Source organism: Mirounga angustirostris, unplaced genomic scaffold, assembly GCF_029215605.1.
Source record: "Mirounga angustirostris isolate CCGP_5_RB_7025 unplaced genomic scaffold, mMirAng1.0.hap1 SCAF_9, whole genome shotgun sequence".
Taxonomy (NCBI): Eukaryota; Metazoa; Chordata; class Mammalia; order Carnivora; family Phocidae; genus Mirounga; species Mirounga angustirostris.
Window position 1 is genome coordinate 118,299,478 of NW_026991717.1, and position 14,804 is coordinate 118,314,281.

General features: G+C 41.1%; 1 protein-coding gene across 12 annotated transcripts in view; it reads left to right on the top strand.

The window, feature by feature from the left end:
* TTLL5 (tubulin tyrosine ligase like 5) overlaps nucleotides 1-14,804 on the top strand; it is a 275,259-nt gene that overhangs the window by 29,401 nt on the left and 231,054 nt on the right. For all 12 annotated transcript variants that reach the window (XR_010405275.1, XR_010405277.1, XR_010405276.1 and 9 more), the window contains exons 7-9: nucleotides 3,639-3,721; nucleotides 10,801-10,870; nucleotides 11,302-11,386. Coding sequence is in view for 9 of the 12 variants with exons in the window: in XM_064571392.1 (XP_064427462.1) it covers nucleotides 3,639-3,721; nucleotides 10,801-10,870; nucleotides 11,302-11,386 (238 nt within the window). In the remaining 3 variants the exon portion in view is untranslated. The remainder of the gene's footprint in view (nucleotides 1-3,638; nucleotides 3,722-10,800; nucleotides 10,871-11,301; nucleotides 11,387-14,804) is intronic.

Genomic DNA, 14,804 nt, shown 5'->3' on the forward strand with positions numbered 1-14,804 from the left:
AGAGACGAAGGTACTGAGAGGTCAGGAGCTTTCTGTAAGTTATGTAGCTTGCAAATGGTGGTTCAGACTCTGCGGTTTGGCTTCAGAGACCATGCTTTTCACCACCGGGCCTTACTGCTTAAAGACCCAGAGCTGTGTGTGCACAGTGTCCATTTCCCAGTATCACCAGTGAGAGAGGCCTCTTCTCTGAGGAGGGTCTGGGAGGACAGACACATAGATATCTATCTTCTCAGTAAGTCCAAGAGAGAGACTATTCCTGTTTTGGGAAGCATGGAGAGAGGAAGAGAAAGTTCTCTCTAGACTTCCTGACTTGTGGTTTTCTTAACCTGTTAGACTTAACAGTTTGGTCTGGTTGCCCATTGGGGTGTTCATCTTCTGGGATTTCCATCATCAGGATCTCCTGCTTCATCTTGGTGAGGCCATTTCTCCGATAGCACTTATTGTTCCAGCTGGGACCATTGACAGTTCAGTGTTTGCCCACAGAAGGCTCTGAAATGGGTCAGAAGAGACTATTAATTAAATGAATTAAGTTCAAAGCTACAGTACACTCAAAGCTGAAAACTTACAGTTAAGAATTTTTGTTATGTGACTTTAGCCAAATTACTTAAACCACTCTGTGCCTTAGCTTCCTCTTCTGTAAAATGGGATTATTACTAGTACTGACCTTATAGTGTTGTTGGGATGTTTAAATAGGTTAATACACGGAAAGCACTTGGAATGGTACCCTGATAGGTGTTTAATAAATGTTCAGTATGAACTCCTTATTTTGAGTTATGTTGAGATGTATTGTTATGTAATAAAAGTAAAAAATTATGCAATAAGCCAACATGATAGCATAAAAATACTTCAACTAATGTGTTAGCAGCATGTCCCAGATATGAACTCCTCCTGTTAAATTCTACATTAATTCCCTGTTGAAGTCTACAGGAATCTGAGATGAAAATTCCCTTTGTCCTCTCTCTGCTATTTCTTATTCTCCTGTTCTCCCTTTGGAGGCAGGCTGGGGGGTGGGGATGCTTCTTCAGATGATTGGATAGAGTTAGGGTTCTTCCATCAGTTCAAACATGACCTGCCTTTCAGTAGGATTGCTTCTTTAGTGTATTATTCAAACGTGTATATGTTCTACTTTTTAACAAAAATGAATTCAAAAGGTCAACAGAACACACAGAATTAATATAGCCATAACTCAAAGCCACCATGTTTAGCCCCAGGGCAGTTACTAGAGGCAAATGGTGTTCCCCAAACAAATCACTTACTGATGTCATCACCAAAGACCGCAGCAGGGACATACCGTGTTTGTGGAAAAGGGAGGACAGGGAAGATGTGATAGTAAAAAGGAGTCTCTTGGTTTCAGTCTTGCCAGGATGCCAGTCATTCTTTGCCAGTTGTCCAGAGTCCATGACCTCTAAGTTAAAATTCATTTGGGGGAGATCCAACATTGTTAGGTTAGTTGCATTGCTAAGGTTACATATTAGGGGAGAAACCCATCTATTTGTACCACTTCCTTTTTCAAAGAAACATTCCTCCTCTTCATAAAGTCTTTTTTAAGTTCTTCTTTTCCTTTGGTGTCCACCTAGCATATTATAACCCAGAAATTCCATTTTCTCCATGACTCTTGCGTTCCTGTCCTTCCTTGGCTCACTTGAGTGTGGGCAATAGGAGATTATTGAGAAAGAAAGGGACACAAACACGTTAGCCTTTAGAAAAATAACTGTGTGAAATGAATTGGAGGGAGCAAGGGGAAGAATACAGTGATCACTTGGAAGGCTATTACGGTAATCTAGTTAAGAAGTGTAGTTGGACTGAACTAGGTAGCTGGAATAGAAAAAGAGGGAGTAGAAAGAGTGGTAGAATAAAGTGTACCAACTGGCTGTGAGTAGTGAGGCAAGGGTCAAAGATGGCTCCACAGGTGTGAATCTGAGAAGCTAGGAGCATCAGCATGTCTTTAACCAGAGAGTATAACCAGGACCGTAAAGGAAGAACTATTGAAAGGGATGAGGAGTGTGAAATTTGGGACTGGGTATGGATTTGAGGCTTCCATGTGGTGATTTGCAGGCAGTTGTAAAGGTAGAGTTGAATTCTGACCAAAGGTAATAGATTCTGGAAGTTGCCAGTTTAGAGGAAGATGTGATCATAAGGAGAGAAAAAGAGAAGAAGCACCCTAGAGAGGAGAGCGAGCTTGAAGATAGGAACAAGGGAACGGATCCCAGAGGAGACAGGAGAGGGTTAAATCAAGAACAGACATGTGGAAAGATGCTCAACATCACTTATCATCAGGGAAATGCAAATCAAAACCACAATGAGATGTCACCTCACACCTGGCAGAATGTCTAGTATCAAAAAGACAGGAAATGACAAGTATTGGCGAGGATGTGGAGGAAAGGGAGCCCTTGTGTGCTGTTGATGGGAAAGTAAATTGGTTCAGCCACTATGGAAAACAGTGTAGAGGTTCCTGAAAAAATTAAAATAGAAATATCATATGACCCAGCAATTCCACTTCTCGGTATTTACTGGAAGAAAATGAAAACACTAATTCAAAAAGATATTTGCAGTCCTGTGCTTATTGCTGCATTATTTACAATAGCCGAATTCTGGAAGCAACCTAAGTGTCCATCAATGGATGATGGATAAAGATGTGGTATATATTCACAATGGAATATGACTCTGCCATAAAAAGAATGAAATCTTGCCATTTATGACAACATGGATGGACCTAGAGGATATTGTACTAAGTGAAATAAGTTAGAGAAAGACAAATATCGTATGATTTCACTTATGTGTGGAATCTTAAAAGACAAGACAAATAGATAAGCAAAAATGAAAAGACTCCTCAATACGGAGAACACGCTGGTGGCTGTCAGAGGGGAGGCAGTTGTGGGGGGAGGGTGAGATAGGTGAAGGGGATTAAGAGGTACAAGCTTCCGGTTATAAAATAAACAAGTCACGGAGATGAAAAGTACAGCGTAGGGAATACAGTCAATATTGTAATAACTCCATGTGGTGACAGATGGTAACGCGCTCATTGTGCTATTTCATAACGTATATAAATGTTGAGTCACTCTATTGTACAAAAAAAAAGAAGTAAAGGGCACCTTTTAATCCCTTGTAAATTATTGTCCTCTTGTGCCACTTGCACATGGCTTGACGTAAGGCGATTTTTTTCTTACAAGCTAAGAGAAATCGCTTAAGGAACATTATCATTTCAGGTGATCTAGTGTTCGACCCCCATTGGCACTGTCTGCAGTGTGAGCCTCTGCAGGGCCTTTGGTTGACGGAGGCGAGAATCTCAAAAGATTCCTGAAGGCCGTTTGTGATAGTCCTAGACTAACATCAGAGAGTTGCCTTATTTTGTTTTCATCCTCTCATTCAAGAAAGAGGGGAAATGGTGGAAGAAATGTGTAATTTTGCCGTCTCCTCCTTCTTCCTTTCCTTGCCCCTCTCTGTTTTTGTGTTCATGTTTGAAGCCAGTTCAAAAATGCAGGTATGTTAGCTGTGCTGCCCTCCGCTTGGGAAATGTGGAAAATGCTTCGGGTGTCTGAGTGGATAACCATTGTTGAAATTTAAGATAATAAACTCTTGTCCTTTCTTTCTCTTTGTTTCTCTCTGTCCCCCTTCTAATCTCCCAATATTTTGAGCAGATTCATATTCAAAGGACCGGGGACCTTGGATAGTAAAACCAGTGGCCTCTTCTAGGGGGCGGGGTGTCTACCTGATCAACAATGTAAGTATGCAGCAAGGTGGCACCCTCTCTTCTTCTTCCTCTTTTTTTTTTTTAAAGCAAGCTTTACACCCAGTGTGGGGCTTGAACTCAGGATCCCAAGATCAGGAGTCAGTCACATGCTCCACCGACTGAGCCAGCCTGGCGCCCCCTCACCCTGTCTTCTTATTGATTCTTCCCTGTTTCAGCCTTTGTCCTAGCTACTAATATCATTTTTTTTTTTTTTCATTAAGAATAGGTGTTCCCTTCTGAAATCTGCATTCAGACATGTGAGTTGAGGGTGGATATGAGTTGCCTACTATTCATCTTACTCTGGCAGTAACCTCTTCCTATGCCGGCAGTTCCTCTGTGGCTAAAAAGTCACTCGATCAAATGTTAGGGAAGAGCAGCCTTTGGTGTCAGCAGAAAAGATGTTCCTTTTCTACTTCTGGCATATCGTCAGATTAATTCTTCAGTGTTAAGCATTAATTGGTAGCATATACATTTAGTTTCTATTGTGAGCAGAATTGTGGGTCCCTGCCCTCGAGATCATTAAGGAAATTAACCTGTTTGGTGTGGCATCCTTGATGCTGTTTCTGCATCTCCCTCCCTCTTCCTCCTTCCTCCTCCTCATCCCCTTATTTTTTTCAAAAGTTATCAGTATCTTGAATCTTTACAAAATCCTCATTAGAAGTGGTTTATAAGCTGAACCACATATACAGAGTAAATCAAATAAAATCTCAACCCCAGTCTTACTTCCTAGACTTTTAACAGTGGTTTGTAATCTAATACAGTTGATTTATGTTTCTTTTCTTGACTTTCCAAAGTCCCAGTTTGATGTGTATTGAATTCACATCACCTCCTGCCCTCCCTTCCACATTTCAGGTCTAAGTTTGATTACTTTTTATTATTTTTATATTTTAAGAGTTTATAAAATTATACTATCTTCAATAACTGTGATTCCATTTCTTTGCTTTATAAGTTGAATAAAAAATTTAAACTCAATAGTAACCTCACAGCTTTGGAATTTTTAAGTTTTATTTATTTAAGTAATCTCTATGCCCAGCGTGGGGCTCAAACTCATGACCCCAAGACCGAGAGTCACATGCTTCTCCAACTGAGCTAGCCAGGCACCCCTGGAATTCTGAAGTTGAACCATTATTTCACTTTGGGTCTTTTCTCATTCTTACTCCTGGACATTTGGTCAGCCCATTCAGTCTGGAAACTAGTGTTTTTCTTTAGTTCAGGGAAAATTATCCCGAACCTTTGTTTTTGCCTTTGTTTCTGCTTCTAGATCTCTTTTTTGAGGCATTCTGGGTCTTTCCTTTATGTCAGCTTTTCTCTGATATTAAATTCTCTGTTTTCTCCCATCTTGATCTTTCTGGATCACCAGTTTGAGCTTTATCCAGTTTAATATTCGTTTTATCTACTGTATTTCTCTTTTGGCTGTCATAGTTTGTAGAAACCCTTACTTTCTGTTTGCCCTTTTTTTTTTTAGTTAAAAAAACCTGTTGTTGCATAATGGATTGATGGATGCACTTTGCCTGTTGGTCTTAGTGAGGGTATCAGTTGAAAGTTTTTTAAAAGTTCTCCTTTGTTTCATGAGTTTTCTTGGGATTGTCTTTTTTCCCCCCTACTATTGGGTTTTCTCGGTGTCAGTGACCTTGGGTGTATTTGTGAACTAAAGGCTAGAATGATTGAAATTGACAGCTGGCCTGGGTTTCAGGTACTGTCGTATAGGACTGATTCCCTAGGAGTTTCTCCCTGGACAGAAGGCTAACTCAGTTTTGTGCAAGGGCAAATGGTGTTGACTGACAGGCTGCGCCTCAGGTGGATGTGAGTGAGGAGCATGCTTCTTCCTGCCACCTCCTGCCTTATTGTGCATACAGAAGAAGATGTTGGTGATTTCCCTTCCGGGCAGCACTACCTTTCCTGTCTTTTCCTCTCTCTGTCTGTTGTAGGGATACAGTGGCCTCAAATTCCACTCTTTTGTCAGATCTTTGTGCCCACGCAAGTGTCCTCCTCAGAGTATTGTCATTAGGTTTTATGCTGAGGGCAAAGCTCTGGGTATTGGAGGAGGCCCACTGAATTAATTAAGAATTAATTATCTGATTCTTGTTCCTTGGCCCACTCCTGCTCCTCGTGTTTGTTTCCTGCCAGCTTGGGACTTCTCAGAGGCTCCTTGAGAAGATCATTCTCACCTCTGATATTTTCCTTCCTTTGCTCTGTTTTCTCAACCTGATCCCATCTGCTTTCTATCTTTCAGGATTTCCTTCAACTTTTGGTCTCTTATTGGCTCCTTTAAATGTTTTCTAACTTTGTTATCATTTTATTCTTTTAAAAAATATCTTCTCTGTCCTTCCAGTGGGACTCTGGAAGGGAAGAAGGGGAGGTAGATATGTGTGTGTGTGTGTGTGTGTGGTCAAGTGCTCTATTTTAAAATTCCCCAATCCTCCTTTTACGTGGTCTGAGCTATTTCCTACACGTGCAGAAACTAACTTTCTGAGAGGTCTTTCACGTTGAAAAATCTTTAAATTCAGTCTGGACTGAAAACTGTTTGGTAACTACTGATGGCCAGACCTTACAGGATCTTGTTCTGATACAGGAGCTACTTGAGCCTGAGGCCCAGACTACAAGTCCTGTTACCTGGTCCTGGGTCACTCTGGAGGCCTTTTGCCCTTGAGTCTCTTGTGACAGAAGGCCCTGGTCATATGCCTCGGATCTCTCTTTTCTTGTTTCTGTTCTGACCTTGGTGTGAAGGCTCCTGTCTGACAGCTTTTCCTTCAGCTCCATGCCAGGAGCTCCAGTGTTGTTTGAATCTCACAGACAGCACTGGTTTGGGTTTGGGTTTTAGCTGCCAAATGGAATTGCTATTGAAAGTCAACTGTGGTACAAGTTTGCTTTTTATTTTCTTAGACATGAGTCAAAAAGAATAGGATCTATTTCCAGCTCATCTGGGATGTTTTTCTTTTGGAATGCATTTTTGCTCTAGTGATTTGTTATTTTGAAACCAACATCATAAAGAATAGAAAAGTTAAAGTTTTCCTTGGTGGGGCTGAGAACCCGGTGCCCTAACTCTTCCCTGGATGGAGTCTTGTAGAGGGTGACAAGTCTTCAGAGAATGCGTTTGGCAGGCTTTCCTTCTCCCTCCCACCTCTCCCTGGGCTGAATCCCTAGAGACCCCCTGCATAGATCAAAGTACTTGGCAGGACCCTTTGCCTCCCTCCTCCCCCTCAGTGAAGCTTTGGAATGAGTCTGATTCTTTGAGGTATTTGGTGGAGGTGCCAGACAGAAGCCTGGGGAGATGCCAGCAGGCACCAGCAGAGCTGGCAACATGTGGACATAATGGGAAAATATTCCTATTTCCTTCCAAAAACTGGAATTTTTATCACCTTTTACTCAGACCTACAAACCATGTAGTTAATACTCTTCTCTCTGTCCTTACACACAAGGCCTCACCATCCTGTCTTTTCCATACCTGGATCCTTTCCCATGGAATATGTGACCCATTAGCCAACTGGATGAAGTAACTCTTTCCAAGGCCGCTGCCTGCTTTCCTTTTAGATTTGAGTTGGGGGGGGGGCACGGGAGGGAGGGCTCAGGCGGAGGGTCTGTGAGCAGAACTAACGGGAGTGGGTGAGGGACTTGGGGGGTGGGTGGAGTTAGGTGTGAGGGCCAAATGAAAACATCTTTCCCTGTCTTCCCCACTGGAGGGGGCCTCTTATTAAAAATTCCCCATAATAGTCATAACCTTTTGGAAAATGTCTGCGAATAGCAACTTTTACCATTACAAGAACAGGATAAAGGACAGGAAAAGCGTTACTTTTATGAAATACCGAAGAGAGAAGTGTGAGCTCTTAAAGACGGAAGTATCTTGGCCTAGCAGCTAACGTGGTTTCTTAAGATGTGCTCTTTACCTCTAGAAATACAGCATAGAGGAGCAGAGTTGTGTTTGCCCCAGCTCCCTCAGTAACCATGACTAAGTGCTGTATTTTCCCAGTTTAATATATTCAAGTTGAGGGAAAGATATCGTGTTTTCTGCTTAAGGTACAAATTTGATCATGGAGGTCAAATTTTGTCATCCTTGTCTCACACATTATCCACGGTAAATACAATATTAATATTTTCTTTGGGATTTTGAAGTAGCAGGAGAATATTTAGGTCATTCTATTTACTCCCCATATTTGTGAATATAATTCTTTATAGTGCTCTTGTTTCTAGTTGTTTATACGTTGTTATCTTAAGTGCTCTCTATTTTTTCTCATCATTCAGGAAATATTTAGCGAGTCCTTGCTGTGTGCCAGGTGCTGCCAATCCTTAAAACCTTTTGAGGAATAGGGATTATCTCTTAATACTAACAATGATACTAAGCTAATGTATCTTCATTGTAACTTAGTGCAGTGCGCAGCTCTGAGTGAAATGGCACGTGGTGTGCCATGATGAAGGCTGTTGAGTTATGGAACTTAGTAGAACCATAGAGGTACTATTGAGTTTGCACTAAGAGTAATAACTGATATATCTTGAGCATTTAATGTGTGCCTGTCATGGTACCTTCCAAATATAAACTCAGTTAGTCTTTAGAAGAACCCGAGGTAGTTACTGTTATTTCCTTAGTAAGTGGTAGAGTCAAGATTATAACTCAGGTCTAGCTGATTCCAGGGCCTAACACTCTTAACCACTGTACCATTCTGCCTTATAATAACTTAACAGATACCATGAGCTTTCATCTTAAAGTCCAGTTAGAAAAATGGATGTGTTTCCAGCTTTCCCAACAATTTAGATCTTGCATTAGCATACTTTGGAGGGCATTTTGAGCTTGGAATTGAAATCATTTGAAATGAGTTAGTTGGGGAATGATGAAAAGGAAACAGGCTTGAAAATATCAAAAAGCTTTCATTAGTTGCTTCTTAGTATGTAACACTATACAAAGAAACTATACCCAAACCATTCTTTTCTTTGATGAGCTTACAATTTAATTCCTGATGTAGGTAGAAATGAGAGGTTCGGACCATTGAACAAATATTAAAGTTAAATAATGTGCAAGATTATGCATAATTCAAGGGACAAATGTGTATGATGAGGGAGGGGAAAGAGGAAGTGGGCAAGGATATTAGATGTGTCATGGAGGATGGCCATCACCATTTGTGGTCTCTGGTTCGGGGGAAGGTTGGATGGTCATGTATCTATTGCAGCCTGTAGGTGTTACTCAGTGGGAAGAGGTCTGCATTTGTTTAATTTTAGGTTTGGAACACAGCCTGAGGCTTGCTCCTTTGTACTATGATTCATCAATTCTCACATACTAAGCTGACTCAAAATGGAGATAGTACTTGTGAGAAAGTGATCAAGAAATGTAAGGGAGTCCGGAAGTGGTGTGGGCGATCAGGTCCATGAGTCTGAATCAGCACTGACTGTCGCCGGGTCTGTGTGATGCAACAGTGGGAGATGAGCAGGGAATCTCTTTATCTTGACTCTGGAGTTGCTCATCGTGGTTGTGCATGATGTTACAGGCCACAAAATTATCCTTATTTTATGGTAACTGTAGTATTTGGGGTAGCAAATGCATTATTATAAAGACAGTCTTTTGAGTTTGGGGGATAGTATTTTAGGTCAGAACTTTGGGGAAAGATGTGAATAGTACTTTAAGAGTTAAGCCTCTGAGGCCAACTGGCTGGGTTCCAGTGCTCTTCTGTCACTGTGTGACTTTGTCACCCTGTCTGACTCTTTCCTCATCTCTAATATTTGAATGGTAATATACCTACCTCACCGGGTTCGGTGAGGACTAAAGGAAATAATACTTGCGAAGAATTAGCACATAGAACAACGCTGGACATGTAGCAAATGTTCAGTACATTTATTACGTTTTTTTCCCTGCAAATGTTAATAGTTATTTTTGTTGCTACTACTGTAGCCATTATCATTACAATTATTATTTTAGTCACTTCCCTTTTGGAGTCCTTTTGTCCTGTATAGATTGTGGTGACTTCCAGCTGATTTTTCTTTTAATCTAATCTCACTTAGAGTTGTGCTATTCCATATATTTTAATCTTACTATTAAGAATCCACAGTCATTTCCTCCTTCCCACCACGTTCAGGCTAAACTCCCCTTGTCGGGGGTTCAAATCCCTTTGCCACCAGGGTCCCTCCCTCCTAATATTCTAACCATACCTTTCATTATTCCTCAGGTCAGTCATTTAGCCCCAGGTCAGTGATCTGCTTACTCTCCTTTCTACTGAACCCTGTGTCTGCCACCTTTCCATGGCAGTTTCCTTTCCTTTCCACCACGTGCTCAGTAGCTTTCAGCACTCACTTCTGTACCTACTCTTCCAGAATAGGCCTTCCCCCACTGATCCACCTAACTGGTCTGCACTTGGACTCGTGCAGTCTCACGTCTTGCACTTGCAGATATGCTGCTTGTGTTACTTTAACTTTACCTAAATATTAAACTCTTTGGAAGTATGGATTAAGCTCTGTGAGGGCAGGGATTGTATCTGTCTTCACTGGATCCTCAGTACTTTATACAGTATCAAACAGTACTCGTGATTACTTATTGTATAAACTCATTTTTCACTGAAAAACTCTTTAAGAGATCTAGTTCAGTCTTTATATATAACAGCATAGGAAGTACAACTGAATGAATCAATGAAACATCGTTTCATTTCTCAGGGAAAATGCCAGGATCCACTGGGGAAAGATCTGTAAGTTCTCTAAGCAACTTGATGAAAGCCTTTACTTAAGAATAATGGTGGTATTTTAAATTTCCATCATACTTTACATTTGGGAGAAAGCACTTTTTTATTTATGTTTTGAGTAGCTTTTATTTTCTTGGCATGTAACTATTTAATATCATGTATATAAATCTTTAAAGCTGTTATTGCTCTCTTTATTATGTGAGAAGTGGTATATTTTTCCCCCATTGTAATTGGATACCCATAGTGTTTATAAATGGTGTGTTACCTGACCAGTTGAATATAGGGGTAGGTGGGAGGAAAACTTTTCTTAAGAGTTGTAGTTTTCCACCTTATTGTTTCTGAAAGGTCAAGAACTCTGTTCCCTTATTGTGAGTTAGGATTTCTGTCCTTTTATTCTTTCTCTTTACTCAATAGCCGAACCAGATTTCCCTGGAGGAGAACATCCTGGTCTCCCGTTACATTAACAACCCCCTGCTTATAGACGGTGAGTTGCGATTGGGCCCGTGTCGGGCTCGATCTTGCTAATTTTAAAGAATATTTTCACAGTCTTCTCTAGTAAGTCTTTATGAAGCTAGGGTGGAATTCTTGGCAGCTGTGGCTCTAGAGATGAGGCTGGTGCCTCACCTACCTCATGGGATTATTTTGAAGATGAAATGAGAGACTAGAAAAGAAAGTGCTTTATAGTACACCGATGTGAGAGCTGCGCAGTCTGTATATGTAAGCTCTCTTTCTCAGTGTATGTATATGATATATCTCTATCTAAATGGGTAATTATTTATCCTTAAAGGGCGAGCTGTGCAGGCAGTCTGTGTTTTGTGGGGAGAGGAGGACTGTTCTTTCTGTCATATTTCTTTGTTACATTGCCTTGTTCGTTCTGTAACAGAAAACAGATGAACCCCAATTTTTTTTTCCTAGATTTCAAGTTTGATGTGCGCCTCTACGTGCTTGTGACTTCCTATGATCCTCTTGTTATCTATCTCTATGAAGAAGGATTGGCTAGGTAAGAGACTTTTGGGGGGAAGGGGTGTTTATTCAGAGTGGATCCATTAACGAGTGTGTTAAGATCAGGCTGTTTCTTTCTGTTATGCTCAACTCAGAAAATCAGAGTGTACCCAGATGGGCTTCAGATTCCAGAACATCAGTCATGTTACTTTACAGTCTCACTTGCATCTCTGCACATAGGAACACACATCTATCTGTATGCAAACACACACCTTTCCCAGCACCATGGATCCAGGATCACATTGTATTTTCATGCAATGGTGATTGTTATGATGACCCTAGTGTATTAAGATAAATTGTCATTGGTCTTCACAACCGACCTAGGAAAAAAGAATCCCATATTGATTTACCTGTTATATACCAGACATTTATTTCAGTGTTCACAACAACCTTATAGTTGATGCAGTTTTGCAGTTGGGGAAACAGGCTTCAAGGGGCGAGGGAACTTGGTCACTTTTCAGAGCTCTCCCAGCTGGATGGTAGTGGAGTGGGAATTTGAACTCGTGGATCTCACTCCAGAGCTCATAGTCTGAGCTGTTTCATGCCCTCTTTGTTGTCCTCTTGTATTTTGGGGACATTAGCTTCTTTTTTTTTTTTTTTTCACCTGCAAGTAATACACTTAACAGTGGTTGTATATACATTTTGTTTCTCTTGAAGTACTTTTTAGGTTTTAAGGTAACGTGACTTACTTACAAAATTAAGCTCAAGTTATAATAATTTGAAGTGTCCCTCCCACCCCCATCCACAGAATTTTACAGGTGACATTGTTTTCATAGCCCCTTTACATTGTTTAAAATAAATATGTAACTTTGCTGTGCTTGTGTTCTTTTCCCCCACAAAACTAATATATAAATCTATTTACTGGGGGCGGCTGGGTGGCTCAGTCGTTAAGCGTCTGCCTTCGGCTCAGGTCATGATCCCAGGGTCCTGGGATTGAGCCCCACATCGGGCTCCCTGCTCCGCGGGAAGCCTGCTTCTCCCTCTCCCACTTCTCCTGCTTGTGTTCCCTCTCTCTCTGTCAAATAAATAAATAAAAATCTAAAATCAATCAATCAATCAATCTATTTTCTAACTAGCTTGCCCTGAAGTCCCTTTTCTGCATAGTGGCCCTTATAGGACACAGCAGTTGAGGAGGTACTTTGCATCTGCAGTCAGCCATGACAAGCTAAAAAAGCCTGGTCTGTATTTGTGTATTTTAGAAAATACACCTGGAAGATGGGAAATATCATGGTTAAAAGAAGCCTATTTAAGTTTAGGTGCTTTGACATGAATTATTGTCCTCTGGAAGCTGCTATTTTAGAATGTTATTTTAATTCTGTCATAGACTCACATTTTTTGATGTATCCTGTGACTAGAATCAGGATGAGCACCTTTAACCAGCTTGTAGCTGGTTGAAGTGAGTCTCCCCTTCACCTCTAGGTGGCAGCGACAGCATTCAGAAACATGGTCATAAAAGATTTCTGAGTTTGAGCGTGAGGAACACTGGAGGCTACCGAAGCTCCATGGTTCTGGACTCTTGTTCCTTGCAAAGGAGGGGGAAACTAAAGTCGTTCTCAGTTTCTAGGTAAACGGCTGAACCAGACATTTGAGCACCCTGCCTCCTAGCCCTAATGAGCTTTTCATAGGCGGGCAGTTTTCTGTCGTGTTTGTAGACACATGTGCTCTCAGACTTTGAAGTATAGGTTTAAAAGCTGAGTCCCCATACTATGTAGATCAAAAAGAAGGTAAAAGATACCCTTTCCTTCTGCTCAGGGGTATAAGGTGCTGAGGATTTTCCATTTTGTAAGCTGAGATACCTGAGCTTTCCCTCTTGTCTAGCATGAGCTTCTCCAGCCCTTCCTTCCCTCCATCCTCACCCCATCTTGCCTCCTGTGCTCTTCTCAGGAACTGATTATGTCCTGCCACAAATTGAACTTCTTGAATAGGGAAAAGACCTCAAGGTTACACCCGCTGTTTCTCAAGGATATCATACCAGCATGTTCTGTGTATTATTCCAAAGGCATTGCACTCACGGTATCAATAGCCCTCTCTGTTGGTAAAATTTAGCATAGTTTTAAGGCCTCAGTGGTTCAGCTATGAAATGAGAGCACTACAACATTCATTATAGAATTTACTACAGATATGCGAATGCTTTGGCTACTGGATGTGTGTTGGAAGTCAGAATCCACTGAATTGAGTAACTGTCTTCTCTTGCCTCCAGCAGGAACTGAGTGTGTGTATGTGTGGGTGTGTGTGTACTTTTTTTTTAATGGATGCTTTTTTTTTTTTTTCCCCAGAATAATTTGGAAGACAGTTTTTAAAAAACTCAGACCAAATTGAACCAAATCATAGGACTGTTCAGGGCTTTGGCTCAGTTAATCTAAAAGAATAGGTGAATATCAACGCTTTACACGAGGATGGTACAGTAGGACAGGCTATTAGTGAGTCCTGCGCAGCTGCCCTGCTGTACACAGGAACTTCCATGTGCCCAAGTTCCTGTGTCTTTTTTTTTTTTTATAAAGATTTTTATTTATTTGACAGAGAGAGACACAGCAAGAGAAGGAACACAAGCAGGGGGAGTGGGAGAGGGAGAAGCAGGCTTCCCGCCGAGCAGGGAGCCCGAAGCGGGACTCGATCCCAGGACCCTGGGATCATGACCTGAGCCGAAGGCAGACACTTAACGACTGAGCCACCCAGGCGCCCCCAAGTTCCTGTGTCTTAACTCACTATGTATCTTGGCATTCATCTGCTGCTTTTTAATCCTCAGAATCTGCTCAACTGTGTCATTACATTCAACAATAGTCTATAGCGTCTCCAGATCTGCAGCCTCTGGTAATTTTGGGTCATGTGTGTTTGCTGTAGACATTACTGAAGATAATCAGTTTAGGATGAGATCAGTGGGCCATTTTACTTTGAGGGTCAACAAGGAAAACCGTAATTTTTCCTAAACAGAAAGCACTGGCAGCAAATATAATTGGCTTCCTCTTTAGAAAAGAAGGGCCTTCTCCCGTGTCACTTCTGTTTTGGGCCTCAAATTAATGGTTAGGAGACATAAAGATTAAGTTCATTTCATAGGACTGTTTTGTGAACTAAATATTTTGTGTCAGTTCTTGACCTTTTTAAACTTACTAAGAAAAAGACCAGAAATCGTTTGTTTTTAGATTAATAATTTCCAATTGTCCTTGTTGTTTTATTAACACAGGAAAACTGTCATTATTTTCTTATACCTGGGCGAAATACGGAGCTGTTTAGAAAAAAATTGTGTTCCTCGTATTTGGGCCCAGCATTTTTGCCCCAAAGTTCCACCCTACTTTTGAGTTTGACAAGTGTGTTCCTACTTTGCACCAGCAGGGGACACTCAGCTTCCAGAGAGGGGTACCATTCTCTACCAAAGTGGTGTAGATGCTTTTTTCTTGTCAGAGGTGGGATCCAAAAAG